We start from the raw sequence: 22,674 nt of genomic DNA on the forward strand, positions 1-22,674 counted from the left end.
ATCTTCCTTAAATGGAAGCAGCCCCCGACGTGCGGTTCCGAAGCTGCCTGCTGCGTGTCGGACCACGCCTGGGTTCCGTTCACAGGAGGCATGCGCTTGTGCGGGGTCCAGTCTCCCGTTCCCAAACAGGAGGAAATGCTGGAAGTGCGAACAACACACACAAAATGCTGGAGGAACTCCGCAGCATCTATGAAAAAGAGTACAGTCAACGTTTCAGGCCGAAACCATTCCGCAGCCCCGAGGCTGGGAGGCACCGGCTTGGATCAGCCAGCGCTCCCTTGAGTTCAGCTCAGCTCACAGAGAGCCGGGGCTGTCGGAGTGTCTGCTCTCATTTTAGACCAGTCGTTTGAGGTTTCATTGCGGAATCGGGCTATTTTACGTTTGCTATTCTGTCACTCGACACCCACGTACATTTATTTTCTTTTTCTTTTTTGTATTTGCACAGTATGTTGTCTTAGGCAGGCTGGTTGTTCGTCCATCTTTGTTCTGTGCAGTTTTACATTGACTCTGTTGTGATCTCTCGTATTTATTGTGAATGCCCACAAGAACATTAATCTCAGAGTAGTATCTGGTGAAAATCTTGAGCGACACGCACAAAAATGCTCGAGGAACTCAGCTGGCCTGGCGGCATTTATGGACAAAAGTATAGTTGACGTTTCAGGCTGAAACCCTCTGGCAGGACAAACTGTGTATGTTCTTTGATAACATATTCTGAATTTTGAGCTTTGAGATTTGATAAAAAGATTCCAATATTTCATTCCAGTGAGACAGAGGGAAAATCCAGCTGAAATTACAAACGTGTAAACGGGTAGTGGCTAACATAATGAACCAGCACAGGGTTTCCAAGTCACCCTCCACCCTCACTAAATCCTTTGGGTCTTTCATCTATCACCTCACAACTTCTCACTTTAATTCCCCCTCCCAGACCACTTGCCTTTTATTCTCCGGTGGGATCGCTCTGCTCCTGAAGAAGGAGCCTGTGGCCTATCACTGTAAGGTGGGGGCATTTGGGAGCCAATGTCCTTTTTTGCATTCTGTGCGGGGTGGGGGGGGGGTGAGTTTGGGTGGTTGATGATCATGTTGCCTTTCGTTTTTATTGGGGGGAGTTGCTATTTGTCTTTGAAGTGACTTCCAGGGTTTTTCTTTGTTTGGTGGTGATCTGAAGAAGAATCTCAGAGTTGTACACTGCACACACACTTTCATAATAAAGTAACCTTTCAACCCCTTACCTACTACCGCCTGCCAGCTTTTACTCCTCCCCCCACCCTTCACCCCCTCATTCTGGCTACTGCCCCCTTCCTTTTCCAGTCTGATGAACGTTCTCTGTTTATTCTCCTCCAGGTTAGGGTCTTCAAAAGAACCCTGAAAGGGAAAAATGGAGATATTAAAGATAGAAATAGAGCTGAAGATGCCAGCAAAGGAGTCGCCATTAGGCACCATTGTCCTAAGCTCCGCCCGCTGTAAATGTTGTCTACATGGCACTTATGAAGGCATTTCACGATGCCCCTCATGGTGGCTGGTCCGGAAGATATGGATGCATTACATGGTGACAGTCACTCGGATTCAGAATTGGCTTGCCTATAGGAGACAGATGGCAGTGGTTGTTGGTGTTCTGGGGGGATCTGTACAGGGACCTCTGATATATAAATGGCTTGGATGGGTGGATTAGTAGGTCTGCAGATGACACAGGTGTGTGGTGTTGTGGACAGTGAAAAGATTGCCACGAGATACTGCAGATCTGCTGTTGTGCTGCTGTGCAGACTCTACCGGCTACTTAGGGAGTTCACAGCTGTTACCGTCACAGCGGTGTACATTGCTATTCACCACAGGCTGATACTGATCTGGCTCTTAAGGAACTGTATGAGACCGTCAGCACGCTGGAGACTGCACACCCAGAGGCTGCCTTTATCGTAGCCGGTGACTTTAATAGAACGTCGCTGATTAAAATCTCTCCAAAGTATTGTCAGAACATCTAGGTGAGCACTCGGAGAGATAACACACTCAACCACTGCTACACTCCCTTCTGCAACGCTTACAAGGCGCTTCTTTATCCAGCATTTGGAAAATCAGATCACTCCTCGATCCTGATATTGCCAACATACAGGCAGAAGCTGAAACAAGGGCCAGTCATTGTTAAAACCATCCACTGTTAGTCTGACCAATCGGTCCCCATGCTACAGGACTGCTTTGATGACGTCAGCTGGAATGTCTTCCATCATGATGATGTCTTCGAGTTCATGGATGGAGTCATGTGCTTCATCCAGGAGTGCACTGACGATGTTGTCCTCCAGAAATCGGTCAGGGTCTTCCCAAATCAGAAACCCTGGGTCAATAATTCCATGCGAGCAGCACTTAAAGAGTTTATGTTGCCAGTAATCAGCTGGAGCTCAAGAAAAGCAGCTATGATCTGCGCAAAGTTATCAAGGCAGCAAAACGGCAATACAGGGACAAGATTGAGTCAAAATTCTCGACGAACAACACACGTGGCTTGTGGCAAGGACCGTATATCATCACAGACTTCAAAGCCAAACGCAGTGGTGTGACCAACATTTCGGCCTCTCTCCCAGATGAGCTCGATCTTTTTTACGCTCAGTTCATGTTGCTAACTCTCAGCCTCTGAGGAAAACCGCCAATGCAACCTGCAACTCGGTCATCTCTGAGGCTGAAGTACGCAGATGTTTCCAATGAGTGGACAGTCACAAGTCATTCCAGGACGAATACTCTGGTCGTGCATGGCACAACTGGTAGGTATGTTTACAGAAATTTTTAATCTTTTCCTCTCCCTATGTAGAGTACCTGCCTGCTTCAAAACTTCCAATATCATCCCGGTACCAAAAAGACCAAGTAACATGTCTGAACGACTGGCGTCCTGTCGCACTCACCTCAATAATAAGAGAGGCTGGTAAGGGACTGCATTTGCACCATGCTACCACCCAAACTGGACCCCTTTCAATTCGCCTACAGACACAACCAATGGACAGATAACTCAATAGCCACTGCTCCACACACCATCCTTGCACATCTGGAGAAGAAAGATGCGTCTGTGAGAATGCTATTCTTGGACTACAGTTCAGCATTCAGCACCATAATATCCTCCAGGCTCGACAGGAACCTCAGAGACCTTGGCCTCGACCTGCCTTGTGCAGCTGGATCCTGGACTTCAATATAGACAGTAGGTGCAGGAGTAGGCCATTCGGCCCTTCTAGCCAGCACCACCATTCACTGTGATCATGGCTGATCATACACAATCAGTACCCCATTCCTGCTCTCTCCCCATATCCCTTGACCCCACTATCTATAAGAGCTCTATCTAACTCCCTCTTGAAAGCATCCAGAGACTTGGCCTCCACTGCCTTCTGGGGCAGAGCATTCCACATATCCACCACTCTCTGCGTGAAAAAGATTTTCTGCATCTCTGTTCTAAATGGCCTACCCCTTATTCTTAAACTGTGGCCTCTAGTTCTGGACTCACCTATCAGCGGGAACATTCTTCCTGCCTCCAGCGTGTCCAATCCCTTAATAATCTTATATGTTTCAATCAGATCCCCTCTCATTCTTCTAAATTCCAGTGTATACAAGCCCAGTCGCTCCAATCTTTCAACATATGACAGTCCCGCCGTTCCGGGAATTAACCTTGTGAACCTTCGCTGCACTTTCTCAATAGCAAAAATGCCCTTCCTCAAATTTGGAGACCAAAACTGCACACAGTACTCCAGGTGGAGTCTCACCAGGGCCCTGTACAGCTGCAGAAGGACTTATTTACTCCTATACTCAATTTCTGTTGTTATAAAGGCCAGCATGCCATTAGCTTTCTTCACTGCCTGCTGTACCTGCATGCTTGCTTTCATTGACTGATGTACAAGAACACCTAGATCTCGTTGTACTTCCCCTTTTCCTAACTTGACTCCATTTAGATAGTAATCTGCCTTCCTGTTCTTGCCACCAAAGTGGATAACCTCACATTTATCCACATTAAACTGCATCTGCCATACACTCGCCCACTCACCTAGCCTGTCCAAGTCACCCTGCATTCTCATAACATCCTCCTGATATTTCACACTGCCACGCAGCTTTGTGTCATCGGCAAATTTACTAATGTTACTTTTAATCCGTTCATCTAAATCATTAATGTATATGACTTCCTGTCAGATCGCTGGCAGGTGGTAAGAGTGGGCTCCCTCACCACTGCCTTTTTGACCCACAACACAGGAGCCCCTCAGGGCTGTGTCCTGTCCCCTCCTTTACTCCCTATACACCCATGACTGTGTCACCACCCACAGCTCTAATCTGCTAAATAGATTTGCTGACGACACTACAATTTTTGGCCTAATCTCAAACAATAACAAGGTAGTCTACAGGGAAGGGGACATCTCTCTACACAGTGGTGTTAAGAAAACAACGTCTCCCTCAATGTCGCAAAAACAAAGGAGCTGGTTGTGGACTATAGGAGGAATGGAGACATCAATGGATCTGGGGTTGAGAGGGTGAACAGCTTTAAGTTCCTCAGCATTCACATCACCAAGGATCTCACGTGGCCTGTACACACCAGTTGTGTGTTGAAAAAAGCACAACAGCACCTCTTTCATGTCAGAGGGTTGAAGAAGTTTGTTATGGGCCCCCAAATCTAATAACTTTCTACAGGGTCACAATTGAGAGCATCGTGACTGGATGCATCTGCCTGGTTTGGGAAATGTACTTCCCTCAATCGCGGGATTCTTCAGAGAGTGGTGTGGACAGCCCAGCACATCTGCAGTTGTGAACTTCCCATGATTCAGGACATTTACAAAGACAGGTGTGTAAAAAGGGCCTGAAGGATCATTGGGGGCCCGAGTCACCCCAACCACAATCTATTCCAGCTGCTATCATCCGTGAAGCGGTACCACAGTATAAAAGCCAGGACCAACAGGCTCCGGGACGGCTTCTTCCACCAGGCCATCAGACTGAATAATTCACACTGATACGATTGTATTTCTATGTTATATTGACTGTTCTGATGTACATACTATTTATTACAAATTACTATGATTGCACGTTGCACATTTAGATGGAGATGGAACAAAGATTTTTACTCTTCATGAAAGATATAAGTATAAAAGTACTGAAGTATATAAGTAATAAAGTCAATTCATTTAATCCGGGCAGAGAAATAGTTGATGGCATTTAATCTGGAAGTACATGAGGTGATGCACACTGGGAGATCAAATGTAATGGGGAAGTACACGATTAATGGCCGGACCTTTTAGCAGTATTGATACACAGAGGGATCGAGTGGAACCAGATCATCGCTCCCTGAAAGTGGCCACAGAAGTTGATAGAATACACCCAAAGTGTAGAGGAACTTGGTAGGTCAGACGGCATCACTGGAGAGGAATAAACTGTCAACGTTTCAGGCTGAAATCCTTCATCAGGGCTAGAGAGGAAGAGGGAAGAAGGGAAAATAAGGAAGGGAGAGACTACAGGCTGGTAGGTGTTAAGTGAACAGCTGAGGGGGAGGGTAGGTGGGTAATTGAAGTGGGATGAAGTGAGAAGCTGGGAGGTGGAAGAGGTGGAGGGCTGAAGGAGAAAGAAACTGATTGGAGAGAACAGTGGCCCATGGGAGAAAGGGAAGGAGGAGGGAAGAGGAGCCAGAATAGGGAATGGAAAAAGAGGGAAAGGGAGGGTGAAGAAGGTGTGTGGAATGTTTACCTTTATTTGTTGAGGCATTGAGTTCAAACTCAGGAAGTTATGTTGCAGCCTTGGGCTGCGTGTGGAATAATGCATTTGATTCTGGTCGCACCATTATGGGGAAGACATGGAGGCATCAGAGAGAATGCAGAAGTGGTTTACCAGGATACCGGCTGGATTAGAGGGCAGGTGCTACAAGAACAGTTTGGACAAACTGGAATTTTTTTCTCTGGAGTAGGAGAGGCTGAGGAAAGACCTGACAGAAGTTTGTTTATGAAATTACAAGCACATAGATTGAAAGGACAGCTGGTGATGTTTTATCAGGGTTGAAATGTCTGTGAGTGCAAGCATTTGCAATGAGAGGAGGAATGTTTTAAGGAGAGTGGTGGATGTCTAGGGTTCTCTGTCAGGGTGGTGGTGAAGATGAGTAATATAGGTACATTTAGGAGACTTCTATATGGGCATATGGATATGGTGAGACAGGGAAGCAGAAAGGATAAGTGTAACCAGATGTCACAAACTTAATTAAGGGCCTGTTCCACTTCTGTACTGTTCTAGAATCTCACTTCGATGTCTGGATGTCACCAGTAGTGCCTGGATTTATTGGGAAACTGGGATTGCCATCAGTAGCTGACATCTGTTTTATAAATAGAGTACCTGGTAAGGCTCTGAAAACCTGTGCCAACCAACTGGCGGGAGTATTCAAGGACATTTTCAACCTCACACTGCCATGAGCGGAAGTTCCCACTTGCTTCAAGAAGGCAACAATTATACCAGTGCCTAAGAAGAATAATGTGAGCTGCCTTAATGACTATCACCCAGTAGCACACACGTCTGCAATGATGAAATGCTTTGAGAAGCTGGTCATGACTAGACTGAGCTCCTGCCTTAGCAAGGACCCGGACCCATTGCAATTTGTCTATCACCATAATAGATCAACGGCAGATGCAATCTCAATGGCTCTTCAAACTGCTTTAGACCACCTGGACAACACAAACACCTGTGCCAGGATGCTGTTCATCGACTATAGCTCAGCATTTAATACCATCATTCCCACAATCCTGATTGAGAAGTTGCAGAACCTGGGCCTCTGTACCAACATCTGCAATTGGATCCTTGACTTCCTAACTGGAAGACCACAATCTGTGCAGGTTGGTGATAACATCTGCTCCTCCCTGACGATCAACACTGGTGCACGTCAGGGGTGTGTGCTTAACCCACTGCTCTACTCTCCGGATACCCATGACTGTGTGGCTAGGCATAGCTCAAATACCATCCATAAATTTGCTGACTAAAATTTATTTTATATCTTAAAAAATCTCCAAATTCATTAAATAATTTTAGCAAAGCAGGAATAGATTCGTTAGGCTTAGATATATAAACCAATAAATCGTCAGTGTAAAGAGAGATCTTGTGCATGGTCTCATTCACAAAAATCCCATGAATATTTTTGGCTTCACGAACAGCAATAACAAGGGGTTCTAATATTAATTTAAATAACAAAGGACTTAATGGGCAACCTTGTCTTGTCCCCTGTGATAGCTGAAAAAATGGAGACCTACAGTTGTTAGTGACAACAATAGTGCAGAGTACCATTGTTACGAAGGAGTTACCCAGTTACGGGGTACGTAACACCATCTAAATGGGGAGAAGGCTCAAACATCAGAAGTGCAGAGTGACTCTGGAATCCTCGTGCAAGACTCCCAGAAGGTGAATTTACCCAGAGTGTGGTAAAGAAGGCAAATGCAACATTGGCATTTATTTCAAGGGGATTAGAATATAAAAGCAAGGAGCTGATGCTGAGCCTTTATAAGACACTAGTCAGGCTGCACTTACAAGTATTGTCAAGTTTTGGGCCCCACATTTCAGAAAGGAGATGTTGTCATTGGAGAGAATCCAGAGGAGGTTCACGAGGATAATTCTGGGAATGCAGGAGTTAATGTATGAGGAGCGTTTGGCAGATTTGGGCCGGTACTCAATGTAATTTAGAAGAATGTGAGGGAATCTCATTGAAAGCTACCAAATGTTGAAATGACTAAATAGGGCGGATGTAGAGAGGATATTTCCTGTGGTGGGGGTTTCAGAACTAGAGGGCACAGCCTCAAAATCGAGGGTAAACCCTTTAGAACAGAGGTAAAGAGGATTTTTTTTTACCCTGAGAGTAGTGAATCTGTGGAATGCTCTGTCGCAGACTGCGTTGGAGGCCAAGTCCATGCGTATAGTTAAGGGGAAGTTGACAGTTTCATGATTGGTCAGGGTACGTAGTATATGGCAAGAAGGCAGGTGCATGGGGTTGAGTGGGATCCAGGATCAGCCATGATGGAATGGTGGAGTGGACTTGATGGGCTGAATGGCCTAATTCTACTCCTCTGTCTTATGGTAAAATTTTCATTCTGAATGAAGGATATAGTTAAAAGGGAACAGCGTGATATCATTGTGGTTAGCACAACGGTTTAAGTACCAGCAACACGGTTTCAATTGTGATGCTGCCTGTTAGGAGTTTGTATGTTCTCCTTGTGACTGCGTGGGTTTCCTCTGGGTGCTCTGGAGTCTCCCACAGTCCACTGAGGACATTCAAGGAGAAAGTAGTTAATTTTTTTGAAAGAGCTGAGAACTTATGGTGATGTGAAACTGTCAAGGAAGAGGGACCACATCAATCATACTGAATGGTGGGGCAGGCTTGATGGGCCAAAGGACTGACTCCTGCTTGTATTTTCTTGTTACTCATCAACTTGAAAAATCGACAGAGTCACTCTCTCTGGAGTTCATATGCAGGGTAACGCAATTACAGCTTGGGGCATGGGAGTTCTCAGGTCAGTTCTGTCATCATCTGTAAAGGGTCTGAACGTCCTCCCCATGGAATGAGTGGATTTTCCCTGGGTGCTCTGTTTTCCTCCCACAGTCCAAAGACATACGGGTAGGGTAATTGGTCATTGTAAATTGTCTCATGATCAGGTTACGGTTAAATTGGAGTTGTCAGGGGTTGCTGGAGTAGTGAGGCTTGAAGGGTCTCTTCTGCACTGCGCCACTAAGTAAATAAATAAATAAATCTCTCGACTGTTTCCCAAATTCACGACGCTCTAATCCAGAGATGAGCGTGCTGCCCATTGAGCTACAGGTAACCGGAGCTCCATCTGGTCTGTATCACCGAGGAAAGAAAGGGGCCTGATTTGCTGTTGTTCTGCTGTTGATATTGTTGCTTGTGTTAGTTATAGAACACTACAGCACAGAAACAGGCCCTTCAGCCCTTCTATTCCATGCACAACCATTAATCTGACTCGTCCCATCGATCTGCTCCCAGACCAGAGCTCTACATACCCCTTCTATCAAGATACCTATCCAAATTTCTCTTAAATGAACCTGCATCCACCCTTTGTGCTGGCAGCTCATTCCACACTCTCACTATCCTGAGAGCAGAAGTTCCCCCCCCCCCCCCCCCCCAGCCCCGCTCCTCTTACACATTTCACCCTTAACCTAAGACTTCTAGCTGTAGGCTCATCAAACCCAAGTGGGAAAAACCTGCCTGCATTTACCCTATCTAAATTCCTAACCTAATCAACCTCTCCCTATAACTCAGGTCTGAGGAATGTCTTTTTGTAATTTTTTTCTGTACTCTTTCAATCTTATTTACATCTTTCCTACAGGTAGGTATTTAAAACTGCAGATAATACTTCAGATTAGGCCTCACCAATGTTTCAAACAATTTCAACATAACCCGAGTTATTCCAGCATTGGATGTGTTGCTCGGATTTCCAGCATTTGCAGATTTTTTTCCTGTTGTGATCCCAACTTGTGTACTCAACACATTGATTTATGAAGGTCATGTGCCAAAAGCTTTCTTTATGACATGTGCAACCACTTTCAAGGAATTATGGATCTGTATTCATAGAAGCTTGTTCGATTGCACTCCTCAGAGCCCGACCATTCACCGTGCAGGTCCTGGACTGTCCTCACAAAGTGCAACACCTCATACTTGTCTACATTAAATTCCATCTGGCATTTTTCACCACTGCTGAAGGACACAGAGAAGTTTGGTGTAGGAAATTATTAAAACCCATTGACTTGATATTTTATATGTACATATTCTAGAATGGCTCCTGCAGACAGAATGGAAACAGACATGACCTATTTACAGAGTAGTTACTGGCATGGTTAGAGCATTGGTGGATTGGTAGGATGCAGTGAGTGGGAATAAAAGGATCCTTTTCTGATTGGCTGCCAGTGACCAATGGGGTTCCACAGAGGCTGGTGTTGGGTCCGCTTCTTTATGCAATGATTTAGATGATGGATTAGATAACTTTGTTACCAAGTTTGCAGATGATATGAAGATTGATGGAGGGGCAGGTAGTGTTGAAGAAACAGGTAGGATGCAGAAGGACTTAGATTAGCAGAATAGGCAAGAGAGTGACGAGTGAAATACACTGTTGGGGAATGTATGGTCATGCACTTTGGTAGTGGAAATAAATGTGCAGACTATTTTCTAAACAGGGAGAAAATTCAAAAATCTGAGATTGAAAGGGACTTGGGAGTCCTTGTGCAGAACATCCTCAAGGTTAACTAGCAGGTTGAGTTGGTGGTGAGGAAGGCAAATGCAATGTTAGCATTCATTTCAAGAGGTCTAGAGTACAAGAGCGGGTATGTGATGCTAAGGCTTTATAAGGCACTGTTGAGGCCTCACGTTGAGTATTATGAACAGCTTTGGACGAAGAAAAGATGTGCTAGGATTGGAGAGGATTTAGAGGAGGTTCACAAGGATGATTCCAGGAATGAAAGGGTCATACGAGAAAAGTTTGATAGCTCTGGGTCTGTACTTGCTGGAATTTAGAAGGATGGGGGTGGGAGGATCTCATTGAAAGCTTTTGAATGAAAGGACCAGACAGAAGAGATGTGGAAAGAATGTTTCCCTTGTTGGGGAGTCTAGGACAAGAGAACACAGCCTCAGGATAGTGGGTGTCCATTGAAAACAGATGCAGAGAAATTTCTTCAGCCAGAAGATGGGGAATTTGTGGAGTTTATTACCACAGACAGCTGTGGAGACCATGTCATTGGGTGTATTTAAGGCAGAGCTTGATAGGTTCTAGATTGAACACAGCATCAAAAGTTAGTGGGGAGAAGGCCAGGGAGTGGGGCTGAGGAGGGGATACAAGGATCAGCCATGATTGAATGGTGGAGCAGACTCGACGGGCCAAATGGCCTAATTCTGTTCCTATGTCTTAGGGTGGCTTTATTTAAGTGAGACAGAAAGTAAGGAAGTCCTGAATTGTGAACTTGATATTAGCATTTTGGAAAATGATGGGTCATCTCGTGTACACGTGTTGGAATTCTCTGTTTCCTGAGTTAAATTGTGAATTTTCTGGATATTAAAGGGAACTAAACGATGTGTGAGCCACGGGTACATCAGGCATGATATGGCGGAGCAGGGTCGCGATCTTAATTTTTTATATATCAGTAATATACAGCATATTGTCGCAATAAGACTGAATTTAGAATTTCAGTTCCACATTTGATGTGAGCCACACCCCGAGTTTGACGTTCACCATTTCCTGTTGCTGATTCCGGTCAGCTCGATCTCCGTCAGTCGGTGTCCCGGTCCTGGAGGGTTGAGGATCCCGGCGTGTTCGAGGTACCGGTCGGAGGAACCTGAGACTCTGGAAACGTCCCTCAATCCACCGGGAGTTTCGGCTCCTGCTCGGCACTCGGACATGTTGTTACTCCTTCTCCAGTTCGTGCTCGTTGTGGTGAACGCGGAAGGTGAGGAGCCGGGACTCGGGACGGTTCATAGAAACATGGGAAACCGGGACTCGGGACGGTTCATAGAAACATGGGAAACCGGGACTCGGGACGGTTCATGGGAAACCGGGATTCGGGACGATTCCTTGATCCAGCGCTCGGAACTGTTAGCTTAGGGCGAACCCGGCGCAGTGCGCATGCTCCAGACCGCGCCAGTTCCGGGTCTGCGGGACACAAACAAAGTCTCGGCCATGTGGGACTGGCTGTGAATGGAGTGGGGATGTTGGGAATAGAGTCGGTTCAGGTAGTGGGGGTGTTGGGGAATAGAGTCGGTTCAGGTAGTGGGGATGTTGGGGAATAGAGTCGGTTCAGGTAGTGGGGGTGTTGGGGAATAGAGTCGGTTCAGATAGTGGGGATGTTGGGGAATAGAGTCGGTTCAGGTAGTGGGGATGTTGGGGAAGAGAGTCGGTTCAGGTAGTGGGGATGTTGGGGAATAGAGTCGGTTCAGGTAGTGGGGAGGATAGGGAAAAGCCATCGCAAACGGAGGGTTGGCGGCAGAAGGTCGGAAGGAAATGAAAGGGATCGGAAATGGAGGGTTCGCTGAGGGCGGGTTGGCGGTAGGAGGTCGGAATGAAGTTGAACTTAGATCTGGAAAACGGGGGAAAGAAACAATATTGGAATGATTTCAAGTGGTGGACAGGAAGGGCGGGATATTCTGGAAAATAAAGGAAAGAAGACTTCAGGGTATTGTTTAAATTTGACCCGGAATAGCCTTCTATCAATCCTATTAAATTTAACTGAAAAGTTAAATCGGCCAAAGCGGACACAGGCCAGTCCGAAACCGTTCAGCAGCACTCTGCTCTATTCCATAGATGCCGATGACTTGCAAAAAGTTAAACCAAACTTTGATAAAAGTATTGTCAGTCAGAAAACAGGATGTGAGGTCAGAAGCAATACGTCGGCATCATACTTCTCTTAATAAAGATACTTTACTAATTGATAAAATTAAGTTTGTGATGTTCGTAACAAATGTGGTGAATTGTACTGCTCAGACATCTCGTCGCACTGAGGAAATTAAACTTCCCGTGGAAGCCTCTGAAAATATCTGATAACGGGTGTTATGCGGGAAGCTAAATAAAGCTCTGATGGGTGGGGTGTCTGTATTTCTCTCCTCGTGAAGTTACACAATGGGTTTAAAATATTGCAGTGGAATGCGAGAAACCTGATTTCGAATAGTTAGGACTTTCAGAAATTTATTCGATTTATCAAATTCACCTGATTATATTTATTAAGGAAACGTGAAAAGAAACATAGAAAACCTACAGCACAATACAGGCCCTTCCGCCACAAAGTTGCGATGAAATGTCGCTACTTTAGAAATGACTAGGCTTACCCATAGCCCTGTTCTAAGCTCCATGCACGCATTCACCGTTGCTGGCAGCTCAATCTACGCTCTCACCACTCTCTGTATTAAAAACTTACCCCAACATCTCTGTACCTACTCCAAAGCACCTTAAACCCATGTCCTCTTGTGCTAGCCATTTCAGCCCTGGGAAAAAGCCTCTGGCTATCCACATGATCAATGCCCCTCATCATCTTGTACACCTCTATCAGGTCACCTCTCACCCTCCGACGCTCCAAGGAGAAAAGGCCAAGTTCACTCAACCTGTTTTCATAAGGCATGCTCCCCAATCCAGGCAACATCCTTGTAAATCTCCTATGGTTTCCACATCCTTCCTGTAGTGAGGTGACCAGAACTGAGCACAGGACTCAAAGTGGGGTCTGACCAGGGTCCTATATAGCCACCACATTACCTCTCAGCTCCTAAATTCAATTCCACAATTGATGAAGGTCAATACACCGTATGCCTTCTTAACCACAGAGTCAACCTGTGCAGCTGCTTTGAGTGTCATATGGACTCGGACCCCAAGATCCCTCTGATCCTCCACACTGCCAAAATTTTTACTGTTAATGCTATATTCTGCCTTCATATTTGACCTACCAAAATGAACCACTTCACACTTATCTGTGTTGAATTCCATCTGCCACTTCTCAGCCCAGTTTTGTATCCTATCAATGGCCCTGCTCTGTAGGCTCTGACAGCCCTCCACACTATCCACAACACCTTCAACCTTTGTGTCATCAGCAAACTTACTAACCCATCCCTCCACTTCCTCATCCAGGTCATTTATAAAAATCATGGAGAGTAAAGGTCCCAGAACAGATCCCCGAGGCACACCACTGGTCACAGACTTCCATGTAGAATATGACACATCTACAACCACAAAGCAATGTCCCCTTGGATCCCATGCCTCCTTACTTTCTCAATAAGCCTTGCATGAGGTATCTTATTAAAGGCCTTGCTGAAATCCGTATATACTACATCTGCTTTTCCTTCATCAATGTGTTTAGTCACATCCTCAAAAAATTCAATCATGCTCGTAAGCAATGACCTGCCTTTGACAAAGCCATGCTGACTATTCCTAATCATGTTATACCTCTCCAAATGTTCATAAATCCTGCCTCTCAGGATCTTTGCCATCAAATTACCAACCACTAAAGCAAAACTCACTGCTCTATAATTTTCTGGGCTATCTCTACTCCCTTTCTTGAATAAGGGAACAACATCTGCAACCTTCCAATCCTCTGGAACCTGTCCTGTCCAAAGATCATTGCCAGAGGCTCAGTCATCTCCTCCCTCACCTCCCACAGTAGCCTGGGGTACATCTCATCCGGTAACAGCGACTTATCCAACTTGATGCTTTCCAAAAGTTCCAACACACCCTCTTTCTTAATATCTACATGCTCAAGCTTTTCAGTCTGCTGCAAGTCATCACTACAATCACCAAGATCCTTTTCCAAAGCGAATACTGAAGTAAAGTATTCATTAAGTACCTCTGCTATTTCCTCTGGTTCCATACACACTTTCCCACTGTTACACTTGATAGGTCCTATTCTTTCACGTCTTATCCTCTTGCTCTTCACACACTTGTAGAGTGCCTTGGGGCTTTCCTTAATCATGTCCGCCAAAGCCTTTTCATGGCCCCTTCTGGCTCTCCTAATTTCCTTCTTAAGCTCCTTCCTGTTGGCCTTATAATCTTCTAGATCTCTAAAATTAGCTAGTTCTCTGAACATTTTGTATGCTTTCCTTCTTGACTAGATTTATTATAGACTTTGTACACTATGGTTCCTGTACCCTAGTACAACATTTGAACGTACCTATGCAGAACTCCACACAAATATCCCCTGAACATTCGCCACATTCCTTCCGTACTTTTCCCTGAGAACATCTGCTCCCAATTTAAGCTTCCAATTTCCTGCTTGATAGCCTCATAATTCCCCTTACTTCAATTAAAAGCCTTTCTAACTTGTCTGTTCCTATTTTTGCTAACTTGGCTGTTCCTATTTTTGCTAACTTGTCTGTCCCTATCTCTCTCCAATGGTAAAGGAGATAGAATCATGATCACTATCTCCAAAATGCTCTCCCACTGAGAGATCTGACACCTGACCAGGTTCATTTCCCAATTCCAAATCAAGTACAGTCTCTCCTATTGTAGACTTATCTACATATTGTGTCAAGAAACCTTTCTGAACACACCAGACAAAATCCACCCCATCTAAACCCCTCGCTCCAGGGAGATGCCAATTGATATTTGGGAAATTAAAATCTCCCACCACGACAACCCTTTTATTATTACACCTTTCCAGGATCTGTTTCCCTCTCTGCTCTTCGATATCCCTGTTAATATTGTGTGGCCTATAAAGAACACCCAGTAAATTTATTGACCAGTTCCTGTTCCTATCTTCCAACCACAGACACTCTGTAGACAGTCTCTCTGTGAATGGTACCATATTTAAGTTTTCCCTTGCAGGATTATATTGTAACATAGAGAAGTGATCATTTTCCTATATTTATAAATTTGTGTTTGGATCCATATAGGGGACAGAAAGCCAATTTTAGGAGATGGAATTTTGGTAAAGTAAACTGGGAGAAGTTTAAGGTTTTATAGAAGATAGAACATAGAATATTACAGCACATTATAGGCCCCTCGGCCCACAATGTTGTGCTGACCCTCAAACCCTGCCTCCCATATAACCCCCCACCTTAAATTCCTCCATATACCTGTCTAGTAGTCTCCTAAAGTTCACTAGTGTATCTGCCTCCAGCACTGACTCAGGCAGTGCATTCCACGCACCAACCACTCTCTGAGTAAAAAACCTTCCTCTAATATCCCCCTTGAACTTCCCTCCCCTTACTTTAAAGCCATGTCCTCTTGTACCGAGCAGTGGTGCCCTGGGGAAGAGGCACTGGTTATCCACTCTATCTATTCCTCTTAATATCTTGTACACCCCTATCATGTCTCCTCTCATCCTCCTTCTCTCTAAAGAGTAAAGCCCTAGCTCCCTTAATCTCTGATCATAATCCATACTCTCTAAACCAGGCAGCATCCTGATAAATCTCCTCTGTACCCTTTCCAATGCTTCCACATCCTTCCTGTAATGAGGTGACCCGAACTGGACACAGTACTCCAAGTGTGGCCTAAGCAGAGTTTTATTGAGCTGCATCATTACATCGCAACTCTTAAATTCTATCCCTTGATTCCTGAAAGCGAGCACTCCATAAGGTTTCTTAACTTCCCTATATGCCTGTGAGGCAACTTTCAGGGATCTGTGGACATGCAGCCCAGATCCCTCTGCTCCTCCACACTACCAAGTATCCTGCCATTTACTTTGTACTCTGCCTTGGAGTTTGTCCTTCCAAAGTGTACCACCTCACACTTCTCCGGGTTGAACTCCATCTGCCACATCTCAGCCCACTTCTTCATCCTGTCAATGTCTCTCTGCAATCTTTGACTATCCTCTACACTATCTACAACACCACCAACCTTTGTGTCATCTGCCAACCCACCCTTCTACCCCCACATCCAGGTCGTTAATAAAAATCACAAAAAGTAGAGGCCCCAGAACAGACCCTTGTGGGACACCACTAGTCACAACCCTCCAATCTGAATGGACTCCCTCCATCACAACCCTCTGCCTTCTGTAGGCAAGCCAATTCTGAATCCACCTGGCCAAACTTCCCTGGATCCCATGCCTTTTGACTTTCTGAATAAGCCTACCATGTGGAACCTTGTCAAATGCCTTACTAAAATCCATGTAGATCACATCCACTGCACTACCCTCATCTATATGCCTGGTCACCTCCTCAAAGAACTCTATCAGGCTTGTTAGTCACAACTTGCCCTTCACAAACCCATGCTGACTGTCCTTGATCAGACTATGATTCTCTAAATGCCCATAGATCCTATCTCTAAGAATCTTTTCCAACAGCTTTCTCACCACAGACGTAAGGCTCACTTGTCTATAATTACCCGGACTATCCCTACTACCTTTTTTGAACAAGGGGACAACATTTGCCTCCCTCCAATCCTCTGGTACCATTCCCATGGACAACGAGGACATAAAGATCCTAGCCAGAGGCTCAGTAATCTCTTCCTTCACCTCGTGGAGCAGCCTGGGAAACATTCCGTCAGGCCCCGGGGTCTTATCCATCCTAATGTATTTTAACAACTCCAACACCTCCTCTCCCTTAATATCAACATAGTCCAGAACATCAACCTCACTCATATTGTCCTCAGCGTCATCAAGTTCCCTCTCATTGGTGAATACCGAAGAGAAGTATTCATTGAGGACCTCGCTCACTTCCACAGCCTCCAGGCACATCTTCTTACCTTTATCTCTAATCGGTCCTACCTTCACTCCTGTCATCCTTTTGTTCTTCACATAATTGAAGAATGCCTTGGGGTTTTCCTTTACCCTACTTGCCACGGCCTCATGCCCGCTTCTTGCTGTTCTCAGCCCCTTCTTAAGCTCCTTTCTTGCTATCCTATATTTCTCAATAGAGCCACCTGATCCTTGCTTTCTAAACCTCATGTATGCTGTCTTTTTCCACCTGACGAGATTCTCCACCTCACTTGTCACCCACGGTTCCTTCTCCCTACCATTCTTTATCTTCCTCATCGGGACAAATTTATCCCTAACATCCTGCAAGAGATCCTTAAACATCAACCACATGTCCATAGTACATTTCCCTGCAAAAACATCATCCCAGTTCACACCCGCAATGTGTGTCAGGGCTGAGTGTTGAGGATGATGTGGATCTCTCCAATGAAAGGTTATGTCATCAAACTGCAGTGGAAGTGATTCCTATTAAAAAAGGCATTAATAGGAGTAAGGCTGTACCATAGTGGACTAGGTGGTGTGCAGAGGCAATTAAGGAGAGAAATAAGGCATTTAAGGAAGATAAGTAGTATCACTCTGCAAGTGACATTATTAAGTATAAACAGGCACAGGCTGTGGAGAGGAAAGTAGTGAAGTTTGTGAATGAGGTTTACTGGAGATCTTATTGTGATAGTATTGGAAGGGATATTAAACTTGGAGATGTCTGGGGAATGATTAAAAAATGGGGCTGATTCAAAGGTCTAATAACATTCCAGAATTGATTATAGAAAGTAATATGATTGTTACTGAAACAGAGAATTCAATTATGGCTCAGTCATTTGGTGCAATTCATAATCAAGACAATTTAAGTAAAGAGTCTAAATAATGTTGGGTTGAGGTTCTAAGTGAACACCCTGATGTGTTGGAAGCGAGCTGTAACAATGATAGTATTAGTGTTGTTGTTTTCTTTGTGTGAATTTAAGAAAGCTATTAATAGTACAGGTCAGACAGCTCCAGGAAAGGATGATGTATATTATTGTATGTTTAAAGATATGCCTGACAACTCTCAAGATAATATTAAAAATTATGAATCATACTTGGAATTTAGGCCATCTTCCCTCCTCATGGAAAATGGCAGTAATACCTATTCTAAAACATGGAAAACACCTGTTGGATCCTTCAGTTATAGACCAATACCACTTACATTCCATTTGTATGAACTTATAGAATGTATGGTAATACATTTTGGGAAAAAAGAGGTGGTACAACGTTTTGTCAGAACAGATTTTGAAGGGGTATAATGACATTGGATTCAGTTTCATGTTTGGAAGATGGTATTATGAAAGCACAGGTGAATAAAGAAGTTGTAATAGTATTTTTTGATATTGAAAAAGCATTTGATATGTTATGGAGATGATGGCATTTTGAGTAAACTGTGGAAATCAGGAGTTAGAGGAAGGCTATAATTTTTTGAGTTGTTTATTTGGACAGTCTATGCAGGTTAGGGTAGGAAAGTGTAATGTTGAATTAAGCTTGCGGGTCCAGCATTGTATATCATTTATTTACAAACAATAAAAGTTCAACCAAACAATCATGTTCCCCAAGTTACAGACACAGCTAACCTGAGTACTCAACAAACATATTTATTTAAAAGTTCACATAGAGTATACCTTCTCAATCATCGTGTGCTCCTTTGCCGAAAACAAAGGAAGAAGAGGGAAAGTCCCTTTCACGTGCCCAGGATATTTGAAACTGGACACCAGGCATCCTTTGGGAAAAGCAGCTTCTAAACTAACCAATCACAACGGAAGTGTCTTTTGACAATCAGACTGAGGCGCACTCCCACAGGACACTCCATCCCTCGAAAGTTGCAAACGTGATGATCCAACCCTCAGACTAGTAATACTCTCTCAAACTCACAACTAAATTATACTTAAAACACAAGAGTAAAATACCCAGCACTGTAAACCGAGTAATCACCTCCCAGTGACCATCATCATCCACCAGCTCCCTGTGCTGCAAAAGGCCACCAGCCCCACCCTGGGGTGTAACAGCCAGTGAGCTGCTCCCCCACTTAATTTAACACACTGACTCTGAGAAATGACCACCCAGGTGAGCGATGTGAGCGATCCGGAATGTAGGTGCCGCATTCTTCACCAGTGATGGTACAAGTGGCACCCTCCTTTGTGAGCACGTAATCCATGTCATCAGTTCCCTGGACAGTCTAGCTGTACCATGCTGAGAAAGGCTCTCATTCAGAACATCCTTCCTTTGTAATAGTCCCCTTACAAACTAGCATGGGCAAGGCTCATCCAGGTCATACATACAGCACCACCCTGTGGGAACAGTGGCTAGGCCTAGGAACTGTATGTCCAGTGAGTGCCATTCAACATCCAACAAGTGTGCAGCTTCACAACACCAGTTGGCATGGACACAGCCGTCCCAGGATGTTGCTCCTGCTCACACCTGCCATCCACCTTGCACATGGTAGCTGTACGCAACACACCACCTGCACCAACACTCCCTGTCTGCTGGGAAAATCCCTTTCAGAGTCAGGAAATTCCAATTATAGAAATAGTACACAGGGAAATACCAGCCCTTAAAGCACTCACCCCACCAGGGCTATTAAGGCTCAAGTCCCTTAAGGATGTTACCATACTCTAGGCTGAGTTTGGCTGGAATTGACTACCCCCTCCCAGCTCCCCCAAAACAGAATGCAAAAACCCAAGAGGCCAGATAATTTCCCCCAACAGTCTATCCTTGGTGTCAAAGCGATCGATATTAGTGGCATTTCTTCTGTAAGGTAGTAAGGAGTCTTCATGCAAATTCAGCAATCTGACCCGTTGTTGCAGTGAGCAAATTCAAACCCCTCCACAGGAATGTATAACAGGATCTCCCACCACAAATCAGCATCCACACCTTATCGTTCTGTAATGCAGGGATATCCAAATGATCCAAATCCAAACTCCTGATAACTGGGATCTGTTTTGGGGTAAGGATGAATTGGACAAAGGAGACGGGTTGCACCTTAACAGGCGGGGGACCAGCATTCTGGCTTGCCACTGCTACACGGGTGTGTTTAAAAGGGAAAGAGAGAATAAGAAAGGTTAAGAAAGACAACAGAATTAAAGGGGCAGAAAGATCAGGAAGTGATCGGGGAGTATGGTCAAGTGCACTAGGGATTGATGTGAGAAGCGAGGGGAGTAATGGATTAAAAGTATCATATATGAATGCACGAAGTATAAGAAATAAAGTGGTTGAGCTTGAGTCTCGGTTGGAAATTTGCAAGTATGTTGTTGTAGGAATAACAGAGACATGGCTGCAAGAGGACCAGGGCTAGGAAATGAATATTCAAGGGTATACATCCTATCGAAAGGACAGACAGGTGAGCAGAGGGGGTTGGGCTGGCTCTGCTGGTGAGGAATGAAATTCAGTCCCTTGTGAGGGGTGACATAGAATCAGGAGATGTAGAGTCAGTATGGATAGAACTGAGAAATTGTAAAGGCAAAAAGACCCTAATGGGAATTAACTACAGGCCCCCAAATAGTAGCCTGGATATAGGGTGCAAGTTGAATCAAGAGCTAAAATCAGCATGTCGCAAAGGTAATGCTACGGTTGTAATGGGAGATTTCAACATGCAGGTAGACTGGGAAAATCAGGTTGGTACTGGACCCCAAGAAAGGGAGTTTGTGGAGTGCCTCCAAGATGGATTCTTAGAGCAGCTTGTACTGGAGCCTACCAGGGAGAAAGCAATTCTGGATCTAGTGTTGTGTAATGAACTGGATTTGATCAGGGACCTGGAGGTAAAGGAGCCATTAGGAGGTAGTGACCATAATGTGATAAATTTTAATCTCCAATTTGAGAGGGAGAAGGGAAAATCGTCAGTATTACAGTTGAACAAAGCGGACTATGGAGCCACGAGGGAGGAACTAGCCAAAGTTGACTGGAAGGATACCCTAGCAGGGATGACAGTGGAACAACAATGGCAGGTATTTCTGGGAATAGACAATAGACAATAGGTGCGGAAGTAGATCATTCGGCCCCTCGAGAAGGTGCAGGATCAGTTCAAGAGGAGGAAAGATTCTAAGGGGAGTAGGGGGTGACTGCGGCTGACAAGGGAAGTCAAGGACAGTATAAAAATAAAAGAGATGAAGTATAACATAGCAAAGATGAGTGAGAAGCCAGAGGATTGGGAAACTCTTAAAGAGCAACAGAAGATAACCAAAAAGGCAATACGGGGAGAAAAGATGAGGTACGAAGGTAAGCTGGCCAAGAATATAAAGGAAGATAGTAAAAACTTCTTTAGGTATGTGAAAAGGAAAAAAATAGTTAAGACCAAAGTTGGGCTCTTGAAGGCAGAAACGGGTGAATTTATTATGGGGAACAAGGAAATGGCAGACGAGTTGAACAGGTACTTTAGATCTGTCTTCACTAGGGAAGGCACAGACAATCTCCCAGCAAAATTCGAGCACATGGTATTGGGGGTAGGGTACTAACATGGATAGAAAACTGGTTGGCAGAAAGGAAACAAAGAGTAGGGATTAACAGGACCTTTTCAGAATGGCAGGCAGTGACTAGTGGAGTACCACAAGGCTTGGGACTGCAGCTATTTACAATATACATTGATTTAAATGAGGGGATTAAAAGTAACATCAGCAAATTTGCAGAGAACACGAAGTTGGGTGGCAGTGTGAAATATGAGGAGAATGTTAGGAGAACGCAGGGTGACTTGGACAGGTTGGGTGAGTGAGCAGATGCCTGGCAGATGCAGTTTAATGTGGATAAATGTGAGGTTATCCACTTTGGTGGCAAGAACAGGAAGGCAGATTACTATCTGAATGCTGTCAAGTTAGGAAAAGGGGAAGTACAACGAGATCTAGGTATCCTGGTTCATCAGTCTCTGAAAGTAAGCATGCAGGTACAGCAGGCAGTGAAGAAAGGTAATGGCGTGTTGGCCTTCATAACAAGGGGAGTTGAGTATAGGAGCAAAGAGGTCCCTCTGCAGCTGTACAGGGCCCTGGTGAGACCACACCTGGAGTATTGTGTTCAGTTTTGGTCTCCAAATTCGAGGAAGGACAATCTTGCTATAGAGGGAGTGCAGCATAGGTTCACGAGGTTAATTCCCGGGATGGCGGGACTGTCATATGTTGAAAGATTGGAGCGACTGGGCTTGTATACACTGGAATTTAGAAGGAAGAGAGGGGATCTGATTGAAACATTTAAGATTATTAAGGGATTGGACACGCTTGAGGCAGGGAACATGTTCCCGATGTTGGGGGAGTCCAGAACCAGAGGCCACAGTTTAAGAATAAGGGGAGGCCATTTAAAATGGAGTAGAGGAAAAACTTTTTCACCCAGTGAGTTGTGGATTCGTGGAATGCTCTGCCTCAGGAGGCAGTGGAGGCCTATTCTCAGGATGCTTTCAAGAAAGAGTTAGGTAGAGCTCTTAAAGATAGCAGAGTCAAGGGATATGGGGAGAAGGCAGGAACGGGGTACTGATTGTGTATGATCAGCCATGATCACAGTGAATGGCGGTGCTGGCTCGGAGGGCCGAATGGT

The 22,674-nt window shown here is 44.8% G+C and overlaps 1 protein-coding gene across 3 annotated transcripts in view; it reads left to right on the forward strand.

The window, feature by feature from the left end:
- Window positions 1-11,074: 11,074 nt before the first annotated feature.
- The window catches only part of LOC132394519 (uncharacterized), a 180,151-nt gene continuing 168,551 nt past the window's right edge, over window positions 11,075-22,674 (forward strand). For all 3 annotated transcript variants that reach the window (XM_059970785.1, XM_059970786.1, XM_059970787.1), the window contains exon 1: window positions 11,075-11,415. In XM_059970785.1, coding sequence (XP_059826768.1) covers window positions 11,367-11,415 — 49 coding nt within the window. In that variant the 5' untranslated portion in view covers window positions 11,075-11,366. The remainder of the gene's footprint in view (window positions 11,416-22,674) is intronic.

Source organism: Hypanus sabinus, chromosome 5, assembly GCF_030144855.1.
Source record: "Hypanus sabinus isolate sHypSab1 chromosome 5, sHypSab1.hap1, whole genome shotgun sequence".
NCBI lineage: Eukaryota > Metazoa > Chordata > Chondrichthyes > Myliobatiformes > Dasyatidae > Hypanus > Hypanus sabinus.